This window comes from Hyperolius riggenbachi, chromosome 2 (genome assembly GCF_040937935.1).
Source record: "Hyperolius riggenbachi isolate aHypRig1 chromosome 2, aHypRig1.pri, whole genome shotgun sequence".
Classification (NCBI taxonomy): Eukaryota; Metazoa; Chordata; class Amphibia; order Anura; family Hyperoliidae; genus Hyperolius; species Hyperolius riggenbachi.
Genome location: NC_090647.1, coordinates 229,373,567 through 229,386,310, shown reverse-complemented (window position 1 = coordinate 229,386,310; position 12,744 = coordinate 229,373,567). Strand labels below are relative to the sequence as shown.

At 43.1% G+C, this 12,744-nt stretch overlaps 1 protein-coding gene across 3 annotated transcripts in view; it reads left to right on the top strand.

Annotated features, from left to right (window-relative positions):
- ST6GAL2 (ST6 beta-galactoside alpha-2,6-sialyltransferase 2) overlaps nucleotides 1–12,744 on the top strand; it is a 174,703-nt gene that overhangs the window by 147,212 nt on the left and 14,747 nt on the right. For all 3 annotated transcript variants that reach the window (XM_068268274.1, XM_068268276.1, XM_068268275.1), the window contains exon 7: nucleotides 391–565. In XM_068268274.1, the coding sequence (XP_068124375.1) occupies nucleotides 391–565 (175 nt within the window). The remainder of the gene's footprint in view (nucleotides 1–390; nucleotides 566–12,744) is intronic.

Below are 12,744 nucleotides of genomic sequence, written 5' to 3'. Positions count from 1 at the left end.
TTCTGGATACCTATATTAGCCTACTGCCTTACTGTTACAGTTACACTACAGTTACCCCCACCCACGTGATGTCATGTCCACACCCATTTTTTTGCCGCTGCGCGCTTTGCTTATTTGTGTGTGTGTGTGTGGGGGGGGGGGGTGTCGGTAAGTTATCCGCACCGGGTGTCAAACACCCTAGCTACGCCACTGGACTGGGCATAATATTCCCAGTCTGCCATTGCTGTATTGTCATGTGATGTAACATTACACATGAATAATTCACTATGAAGATAGGGCACCTGGCTCATGGATTTAGATAGAACACTGCACTTAAGATTAGGAATTATCTCTTAACTTGTCTGAAAAGTATTTATAGACTAACTTTTTTCTTTCTTTTGTTCAACCTAGTGGTACCACAAACCAGACTACAATCTTTTTCCACCCTATGAGCAACATCGTAAGAAAAATCCAGACCAGCCATTTTATATTCTCCATCCAAAATTCACATGGGAACTGTGGAAAATCATCCAGGAGAACAGTGATGAGAAGATACAACCAAACCCTCCATCATCTGGATTTATTGGTAAATAAGCTTAGCATATTCATTAATTCCTGCATGTGACAAACACTATGGCCCATATGCAATTAACTTTTTCTCCTAGGAGATAATTTTTCATCTATTTAAAATAACTTTCCAGTACTTTGCAATTGAAAAGATACCAAAAAGTAGGTGAAAAGTACCATCAAAATAATTTTGAGCATTGTCTTGCTTGTTGGTGGCTTGAAAGGAAGATTATATCTGTCTTCATGCAATTTCTCTCTGCAATCAACCAAATCTTGCTTATGTTCAACTTTACCTGCATTGCTTTTAACTTTATGGTACGCATACATAATTGTGACCATTTCCTGGTGCCAGGCCTTATGCTGCAATGTGTACCTAATTAATTAGTCATAATTTGCATGTCTGTAGACTGACCCAGCCTCCCACAGCCCAGGCCTGGCCATTCACACCTGATCCTCATTCCAGCACTCATCTCCATCCCCTCTGCTGTCTACTTAATCTAGTCTCTAAGTCAGATATGACTTTAGTCAGATGTGCATTAATTTTAAGTGCATGATTTGAAGTGCACAGCAAAAGACCCAAATTAGACCAGAATTGAACCAGAAGGGAACAGAAGGAACTGCCAGGAGACTCGGCACTTTGATCACATGGTTTGCTACTTAACTGTTTTTTATCTGTTTCACCATATGCTTGCTTGTTTCTGCAATTCCTGTTTCTAAACATACCCCACCCTCCTGCTGTCAGCTATCAATCGCCCTGTAGATCCCTTCAGAATGTTTAAAATGTCTTTCTCAACCGCTTCTTTTTGCCTTCTGTTCCTGAAAATCCACATGTCACTTCATCCTCCCACTGTCAGCAACACCATACAGATTGCTCCCTCTCTGCTATCGTCTCCCCTTTTCTCTAGCCACAAACTATTCCTATTTCTGTGCTCACACTACCCCTCCTCTGCTCTCACTAAACCTAACTTGCATACACACAAGTCCCACCCCCACATTTCTCTGCTCTGCCTACTACTCCTTCTGGCTTCTGGGGACATATCACCGAACCCAGGGCCCACTCCTAGACCTCACACTGCTCAGACTACAACTCATTCCACCAATAACAAACCTCACCACCTCCCCTCCCAGAACACCTACAATCTTATTGACATCCCCCTTCTTCCCAGCTCTCCCCTCCCCATATCTGGGGCTCTATGGAACTCCCACTCCATTTGTAATAAACTGGCCTTTATTCATGACATGTTTATCTCCAACACTTTCACCTTCCTGGGGCTCACTGAAACATGGATAACTCCATCAGACACGGTGCCTCCAGCTGCTCTATCATATGGTGGTCTAAAATTTAGTCATGCCCCTAGACCTGGCCACAAACATGGAGGGGGGGTGGGGATCCTCCTCTCTGAACACTGTTCCTTTAAGCCACTCACACCACTGCCCGCACTTTCAACCTTTGAAGGTAATGCTGTCCGTCTCTACTCTCCATACCACATTCAGATTGCTATTATCTACCGCCCGCCCGGTCCAGCCTCTACTTTCATTGATCACTTTTCAGCATGGCTTCTCCAGTTCCTCTCCACTGATATACCCTCTATCATCATTGGAGATTTTAATATACCCATCGATACTAATTGCCCTACTGCCACCAAACTGCTCTCTCTCACCTCCTCGTTTGACCTCGCCCAATGGTCCTCCACTTCCACCCACAAAGACGACCACACTCTTGACCTTGTCTTTACCCGCTTCTGTTCTATTTCAAGCTTTCATAACACTCCGCTTCCCCTCTCAGACCACAACCTTCTTACCTTCTCAATCAATTCTTCTCTACCGTCAACTCCTCCAACACTACACCATACAGTCACGCGCAGGAATTACCGCAACCTGGATGTGAATTCCCTGACTGAGGCCTTGCAACCTCTAAGTACCCTGTCTTCCTACACTGACCCTGAGGCAGCATCCAGTTACTTATTTAATGTAGTCTCCTCTGCCATGAATTCAGCCGTTCCACTCACCACCACCCGCCCCCGCCAAACTAACCGGCAGCCCTGGCTCACTGAACAAATCAAACAGCTGAAAAGGCACTCCAGGGTGGCAGAAAGATGCTGGAGAAAAAGCACTGCTGTAGAAGACTTCAATCACTATAAACAAACTATGCAGGAGCTCAGGGATGCCCTCACTTCTGCTAAGCAGTCTTATTTCTCCTCGCTCATTTCCTTACAGTCTCACAACCCAAAACAATTATTCAACACCTTTAACTCCCTACTTCGTCCCCCACCTCCTCCCCCTACCACATGTCTGTCAGCCGACAACTTTGCATCATACTTTACAAGCAAGATTGATGCAATACGTAATAGCTTTAACGCGCAACCATTTTTACCAGCACAGCCGTCACCTATAAATTCCTTCTGTCCGCCTGCACCCTCACCCACCACTAACTGCCTCCCCCCCGCTCCACAAGACCAGTCTCCCACTCTAACATCTTTCACCACACTAACTGATCAGTGTCTTTCCTCACTAATCTCCAAAGCGCATCTCACTACCTGTGCCCTGGACCCCATTCCCTCTCATCTAATCCCCCAGCTTTCCTCCTCCTTTAATCCCGCTCTAACAAATCTATTCAACCTTTCTATCTCCACTGGCACTTTTCCTTCCTTATTCAAACAAGCTATCATCACACCACTAATCAAAAAACCCTCTCTTGATCCAACTTCTCTATCCAACTACCGTCCTGTCTCGCTCCTCCCCTTTGCTTCTAAACTGCTGGAACGTCACATCCATTCAGAATTGTCTGCCTTTCTCTCTACCAACTCCTTACTTGACCCCTTTCAATCTGGATTCCGCACACACCATTCCACTGAAACTGCCCTCACGAAAGTTGCTAATGACCTACTGGTAGCTAAATCCAAAGGCCAGTTCTCCATTCTAATACTCCTTGACCTTTCCTCTGCCTTTGACACGGTTGATCATGCTCTGCTTCTGCAGACACTGTCATCTTTAGGAATCAAGGGACAAGCACATTCCTGGATCTCCTCTTATCTCTCTGGACGCTCTTACACTGTCTCCTTCTCTAACACCAAGTCCTCTCCACACCCACTGTCTGTTGGTGTACCTCAAGGCTCTGTTCTTGGGCCACTTCTTTTCTCAATCTACACCCGTGGCCTGGGACAACTAATTAACTCTTTTGGCTTCCAGTATCACCTCTATGCGGATGACACCCAAATCTATCTCTCAGCTCCTGACCTGTCCTCACTACTATCCAGAGTCCCCGACTGTCTACGTGCCGTTTCTGCATTCATGTCCTCCCGCTTCCTCAAACTCAACATGACTAAAACGGAAATTGTGATTTTTCCACCATTGCTATCTACACCCCCACCAATTGCAACCATAACGGTAGACAACACCCCAATAACCTCAACCACTAAGGCCCGCTGCTTGGGGGTTATACTTGACTCAGAGCTCTCCTTTAAACCTCACATTGCCTCATTAACCACCACCTGCTATTTCCAGCTCAAAAATATATTCCGTATCCGTCCCTTCCTCACACAAGAGGCCACCAAAATGCTTGTTCATGCCTTAATCATCTCCCGCCTAGACTACTGCAACACCCTGCTCTGTGGCCTACCAAAAAACAGGCTAGCTCCTCTCCAATCCCTTCTAAATGCAGCGGCCCGCCTCATTCACCTTTCCACACGCTCTTCTGATGCAGCCCCACTGTGCCATTCTCTCCACTGGTTACCCATTACCCAGAGGATCCAGTTCAAACTCCTGACTCTAACATACAAAGCCCTCCACGAGTTGTCTCCTCCATACATCTCCTCACTAATCTCAAGATATTGTCCCTCCCGCAACCTTCGCTCCTCCCAAGAAATTCTCCTGGCCTCTAAGCTGATCACCTCCTCTCATGCTCGCATCCAGGACTTTACACGAGCCCTTATCTGGAACTCTCTTCCACAGCCTGTACGTCATGCTCCAAACCTGGACATCTTCAAACGCACTCTTAAAACACACCTTTTCAGACAAGCTTATAACATTCTATAGCCCTTTATTTACTTATTTGTCACAATGTAATCAGAGGCAAAGAATCACTGCCTCATCCATCCTCCACCCCCTTACCTAGTGTGTCCCCCACTACCCATTAGATTGTAAGCTCGCAAGGGCAGGGTCATCCTCCTAATGTTTACTGTTTTTGTAACAATATTTGTGCTGCTTGGAACTCTGCTGTATATTTGTTAGTTGTATCTATGTTCCCCTTGTCGTCTTATTGTGCTTTGTAAAGCGCTGCGGAATATGTTGGCGCTATATAAATAAAAAATAATAATAATAATAAAAAAAAATATCACCTTGGTGAAAACTCAGGAGAAAGTTAATTGCATATGGGCCACTGAAGCTGTTAGCAGTAACCTAAGTTGGAATGCTTGATAGCCGGTATTGACTGGAAAATAATTAGCTGACTCAAAATCTGAACAGGTTTCCACAAGCCAGGGCTGGGGCATTTGTAAGGAGATGTTGGCTTAATGTGGGAAACCATTAACATTACCCAAGGTTCCAGTGCCCTAGGGTGCATTTGGAAGGCAATGAGTTCCCTGAAATAAGAAATGCAAATTAGTATTTACACAGGTAACTGGAGGCGAAAGTATACTCTGTAACTGTGTTAACAGAAGTGTGCAGGTCTCTAAGTAAGGGGGTCTGGTTGAAGCTGTAATTAGTTTGCCAGAAGCAAATTTATGTGATCTGTTAGACACTTTTGTATAGTGTATGTGTTACCCTAATAACTGGTGCTTTTTTGTGGAGGTTGAAGCAACACACATTTTCATGAGGCAGCATCATCTTGCTACATAAAGGGCTAGTTCAGTGCCTCTGTTGCAGTGAAGAGTAATTCTGCATGTCAGTTCACTGTCCATACAATTCTAGGTTGCTGTTCACATCACATCATGTTGTAACTGACACAGTTTTTCTAATTTGTTGCATGCATGTTCTGAATTAACTGTCCAGTCTCCATTGCAGTTCACACACATTTATAATACGTGCGTTAAGCAACGCTCCACAGTTAATCCAACCAAAGCATAAACTCTTGTGTATGTTTTATATTAAAGAAGAATTGTGATGCTGCCACGGGGGAATGTCATCACCTGGATCAACCCCTCTAGTCTCTCCTCTAGTCAGCATTAGAAACAAACCGTTCCCACTCGTACAGTAACCTAGTACGGTGTTTTGTTCATTTCCTTTGTACTGTAGTTGTGATTTCCTGTTGAGCTATACAGTATGTGCTGCATTTAGAGATAATTATTTTATTGTGAATTTATAGACGCATGCAATGCGCAGAGGTGTTTAAACATTTTATTTTGAGAAATATCTATAGCTTTTGGTACATATACTGATAGCACATGCAAATTGACAAGACCATAAGATCGTATGTTAACAGATATGGTTTTAAACACACTGCTCTGATTTTCTAAGGCAGCTCATGAGGTCGTTAAGATCTTTCAGCTGGTATATTATACATAATCCATTGTCTGCTGCTGTGTAGCTGAAGACTGCAGCACTTGCTGTGATCATTATGAAACATAGCAGGGGTTGCTGAATGGTTAGTAAATTAGCAGTTGTGTGATTCTGGTTTCATGCAGTCTCTCACACTAAGAGCATTTTATAAATAAACTCGGGCTACCCGAAATGCAAAATGTTGCTATGAATGCCGGAACTGTAATTACACAGGTGCTTATTTACATACATTTCTGAAACTATCATCTGATACGAACCTGCCACATCATTTTTACAGTGTGCATGCATTTTTTCAAAGCACACAATGTTAAAGGGATATGGAGGCTGACATATTTATCTTTTTTTTTAACAATGGCAGTTGCCTGGTTGTCATACTGATCTGTGGCTGCAGTAGTATCTGGGTCACACACCTGAAACAAGCATGGGGCTAAAGCCTGGTACACACTTTCAATTAAGATTGGCCAACCAGTGACCCATTTTACCATCTTCATTTAGTATGAGGGTTTTCTCAATATCTGTTGACCCTCATACTACATGGTGATTGGAAAATCGGTGTTTGACCAATCATAAGTGAAAGTGTGTACCAGGCTTTATCCAGTCAGACTTCAGTCAGAAACGGCTGATCTGCATGCTTGTTCAGGGTATATGGCTAAAAGTATTAGAGGCAGATGATCAGCAGGACAGCCAGTCAACTTGTATTGTTTACAAGGAGATAACTATGGAAACCTCCATATCCTTCTCCATTCAGGTGTCCTTTAACATACCCTTTAAAGGACACCTGAAGTGAGAGGTATATGGAGGTTGCCATATTTATTTCCCTTTAAGCAATACTAGTTGCCTGGCTTTTACGCTATTCCTCTGCCTCAAATGCTTTCAGTCATAGACCCTAAACAAGCATGCAGCAGATCAGGTGTTTCTGACATTGACAGATCTAATAAGATTAGATGCATGCTTGTTTCTGGTGTTATTCAGACGCAACTGCAGCAAAATAGATCAGGACTGCCAGGCAACTGGTATTGTTTAAAAGGAAATAAATATGGCAGCCTCCATTTACTTCTCACTTCAGGTTCCCTTTAAGAGCTAGAGATCTATAGACATGCCTTAGTAAATCAGGGCCACTATAAAGCCGTAGTCTACAAAATGATAATCTTTTGATTAATCCTATTTAATGTTTAAATTAACCTCCCTGGCAGTTTGTTAAAATCCGCCAGGGGGCAGCAAATACCTTTTTTTTTTTTTTTTCAATTTTTTTTTTTTTCATGTAGCGAGACAATGTCTCGCTACATGATAGCCACTGCTGAGCGGCATCCCCCCAGCCCCTCCGATCGCCTCCGGCGAATGGAGATCAAGAGATCCCGTTCAAAGAACGGGATCTCTTGGAGGGCTTCCCCCGTCGCCATGGTGACGGGGCCGGATGACATCACCGACGCCATCGACGTCGTGACGTCAAAGGGTAATCCGATCCACCCCACAGTGCTGCCTGGCACTGATTGGCCAGGCAGCGCACGGGGTCTGGGGGGGGGGGGGCTGCGGCGACGGGTATAGCGGCGGATCGGCGGGTAGCGGCGGCGTTCGGAGGTTACACGCAGCTAGCAAAGTGCTAGCTGCGTGTAACAAAAAAAAAATTATGCAAATTGGCCCAGCGGGGCCTGAGCGGTGCCTCCCGGCGGCATAGCCCGAGCTCAGCTCGGGCTTACCGCCAGGGAGGTTAATGCCAAATACTTTTCTCTTTGTAAGAAATCCTTTAAAACGAGCCGTATATGTACACTAGAGATGATCAATGAAATGCACATTTTCCAAATTGATCCAAATTGTTTTGCAGTTTGTATGCAGATTAGAACCTGGCTGGACAAATGCAATTGCTGCCAACTCTAATTGGCCCAATACCAAGCACAAACAAACTGCAACATGATTTGCATTAACTCAGAAAATGACCTTCTCTAGTGTGCATATTATTTTGGTCTGAACATTTAATAAACACTGGAACACTGCAAAAGGACAAAACATCCCTCCAGATTCCACTAGGTCCAATATATATATGTGTGTGTGTGTATACACCGTATATCATATTAAAAATTAACCATCAGTGCAGACCTTTCTCTCACTCCCACAAAGCAAAAACTATAGATCAATACTATACATCAATATGTCTGCATTTAGGGTTCAAGCAGAGTACCCATCTGACGGTAATTGGGGCAATTTTACCCATGGTTGGGCAACCTCATTTACCCTAATCATGTGGGCGATGTTGCTCCCCACGGCGATTGTGCGTCGTTAAGTGACACACGGTGGATCGGATCATTAGGATTCCAAATGACTCTACCCAAAGTACCGCAATCACTTACTTCCCGTTCGCACCCATTGTGTAATCGTGTGACGTCACAAGCAGGAACAGGCATCGTTAAACAGTCGTCATCAAGGGGATGACGCTGGATCCGTCAGGTGGTTAGTACCTAGCTTTACACACGTTTGTACTGAAAGTATCACATCATTTTAATTAACAAAGGTAATCATTAAAATAACCTCATGATGAAAAAATAAATATGTGTGGGGTCTCCCGTCTCTGCCTCACAGCACCTATAATTAATCAAAGCTTGTATACTTTCTATACATCCAAACTTGTAAGGGAATGCTCACAGCATTCTGTATTCCAAGAATATGTCAAACTTGGCACAGAAACATATACCAGTAAAATATTTTATCTCAGAATTGTCATTCAAGATTTTAAAATACACTTCAGGTACATTTTCCATGATAGCAGTGTTATGACAGTATCATGTAGTTTGAACACACAGATACATCTACATGCACGGTCTTGGTGACTTAATCAACTGATTCGGGTTTCAATACCACCTGTATGCAGACGATACGCAACTGTACCTCTCGGACCCAGACCTTAACTCCCTCCTCAAACGTGTTCCCGACTGTCTGCTATATCCTCCTTCATGTCCTCTCGCTTCCTAAAACTTAATATGAGTAAAACGGAACTAATAATTTTTCCACCGTCTCTGGCCACCTCTCTGCCTGAAGTAACTATAAATGTTAATAACACTCCCATAACTTCAGTTCCCATAGCACGGTGCTTGGGGGTAATATTCGACTCTTCTCTCTTTTATTCCTCATCTTAACTCCATAACCAGCTCCTGCCATCTCCAATTCAAAAATATATCTTGCATCCGTCACTTTGTCACTCAAGACACAACCAAAACGTTAATACATGCTCTTATAATTTCTCGTCTGGACTACTGCAACGTACTACTTTGTGGACTACCTTCTAACAAACTGGCCCCGCTCCAGTCGGTACTGAACTCAGCTGCTCGTCTCATTCATCTTTCTTCTCGATCTTCCTCAGCTGACCCTCTCTGTCAAGCTCTTCACTGGCTGCCAATTAACCAGAGGATCCAGTTCAAACTCCTAACCCTAACCTACAAAGCTCTCCACAATCTCTCTCCCCGGTACATATCCTCACTAATTTCCAGATACAAACCCAATCGCAATCTCAGATCTGCACGCGATCTTCTGTTGTCCTCCTCTAGAATCACCTCCTCACATTCACGCTAACAAGATTTTGCACGCGCTTCACCCTTTCTCTGGAATCCCCTCCCACAACACATCCGTCACTCGCCAACCTTTATTTTTAAACGTTCTCTAAAAACCCATTTGTTCCGACAAGCATATGCGCTACTTTAAGCCACTTTTTTTTTGTCCTAAGACCAAATTGCACTCCTACTAGGTATCCTAAAACACACTGTCTTTATATATTTTATCGTATACTACCCCTCCTCTTGTTTCCCCCCCATTCCCTTTAGATTGTAAGCTCGCAAGGGCAGGGCTCTCTCCCCCTTTTGTGTCTTGGAAATCATTATACATTTTATTCATCATGTTACTTTTATCAATGTCATTACCACTTCTGTATTTTGTATTCTGTATGCTGTATAATTTTTTTGTATTTTGTCACTAATTATGTATCTTGTATATTAGTGTACATCATTGTCTGTATTATGTACCCCATGTTTGTTTCTTACTTTGTACAGCGCCACAGAATATGTTGGCGCTTTATAAATCAATAATAATAATAATAATACTATGATTAACCCTGTTTGGCAATATTGAAAATCTAGATGACCAGAGAAAAAGTTAGTTTGTAGAATTAGATCCAATGACTGATCACTTTGGCATATTCACAGTGGGACGTTGCGTTTTAAGTCGCAATGTGTCTGCCTTTAGAGGTAACGCACTGCAAGCAGTGAGTTACCACAACACAACATTTTTCAATGCAACATTAACGTCGCACTGTGAACGCCCCATAGGATTACCAATGCAGTACGGTAAGCTGCGTTATAAGACTTTATAACGCAGCTCCGCAACGTGCGACTGTGAATGCGACCTCAAGCTAAGTTTACGCTGAATCCATTGTGATTTGTATGTGACACGTCAGTGAAATTCAAAATGAGCAACTTACTTTAATGTGCATGTCGCAACCCATAGTATTAGGTGGTCATTTCAGTGCAAGTGTAATGTGCCTGATGCCTGCCTGTGCCCAGTTCTGCCCACGTTATGATGGAATCCAATGCACGGTTAAGGCGTCGCACACATGAATGTGCCCATTTTGAGAAAATTGCATAACGTTGCTGTGTGATTATAACTTGCGTTATAACGCACTGCAGTGCACATAGTGTGATTGATCCCTTAAACTGCTTAATGGATTGATACACATTTCACACAGTTTTGGTAGACAAATATTTATTTTATTCATTCGGCTTAAATGTTGACATTTAAATATAGGTTTACTATCAAGGGAAACAGTGGTTTTAAAATGCAAAGTTAGCAATATCTTTAGACCACTATAGCCCAGATACACGTTTAAACGTCATGCTTGTTTTCTTGTGATTTGTAAAATACCAGACTTTCTGCATCATATAGGTTGATTATATTATTCCCAAATAATCCTGCATGTAACCACTGCCATTGTTAGATGTGTTTAATTTACAACTTCAGACTCCCAAATTAACTTGTCTTTATGGTTTTACCATTTATTTTATATTCTAACATACATTATGGTTATCTCATTTACTTTTGATTTATTCTTTTATTTATACATTTTTACATTACATTGTTTTTTTATTTCTTCAAATTTAGTATTTATTTTAATAAAGCTTTTTATATACCATCCCTCTATGCTCACAGATAGTAGAGTAGACTGGGCCCAAGATAAGTGGCACAGTCAACAGTATGGATGCATTTAAAAATAGAGAAAACCCTGAAAACCCCCCATGAGAAGATGGGTTAATCCAAACTCTGTCGGTAATAAAAGATTTCTATTACTTACTGTAAGTGACAGCAACATAGGAAAAAAGTAATGTATGGCTCAATTGACTCAGGAAGAAACTTACTTCTTATTTGTATATGTTTACATGTATTTTAAATTTTAAGATTTTTGCAACAGAGGTCCTTTAAGAATCTCAGTGGATAGTTTAATGTTACCTGGCCTAAGAGCAGGCACAGGAATACATTGAGTTTTGGCCTTGACCACCAGGAGGACACATGTTAGGCTCTCTGAGCCTTTCCTTCAAATATAGATTGTGAGGTATATTGACAAAGTGCTGCCTACATTACAGATAAAGAGTTTTCAAAAAAAATAAAATATATATATATATATATATATAAAACTGCTGAATTTCTTAACTTTAGATCTGATTTCTTGACTACATGAATGTTTCAGAAAAGATTTTTCTGGACGGAAGCAGGTACTTTCAACTGAAAGTGAGAGATAGCTGTTTTCTTGGACTGAACACAGGAAAGCATCTTCACCAGGAAAGCCAAGCTGAGCTACCAGAATGTGCAGTAACACATTAGCAGCAAACTACTATATCAAAGTAATTTCTTGATTTTTTTTTTCTTTTACACACACCCCACACACCCCACACACCCCACACCCCACACACCCCACACACACCACACACACACACACACACACACACACACACACACACACACACACACACACACACACACACACACACACACACACACACACACCACACACACCCCACGCCACACACACACACCCCACGCCACACACACACCACACACCACACACACACCACACACCACACACACACCACACACACACCACACACCACACACACCCCACGCCACTCACACACACACACACCCCACGCCACACACACACACACACACACCCCACGCCACACACACACACCCCATGCCACACACACACACACACACACACACACACACACACCCCACGCCACACACACCACACACACCCCACGCCACACACACACACACCCCACGCCACACACACACACACACACTCCATGCCACACACACACACACACACACCCCACGCCACACACACCCCACGCCACACACACACACCCCACGCCACACACACACCCCACACACACCCACACCTTCCCCCCCACACACACACACCCCACACACCCTACGCCACACACACACACACCCCACGCCACACACACACACACACAAAAATATACATATACTCTTCTGATCAAGCAAAGTTTACACAGTCAAGCATATTACACACAGGTACATAAATTGAATTGCACCATCACACATACTGTACACTCCACAATCTTTCTGCTGTACTGAAGCCATCATGTTCCTGTATGCAGTGACTTCTAGGGAAAAAGAACTTCACCTCCATGGAGTAGA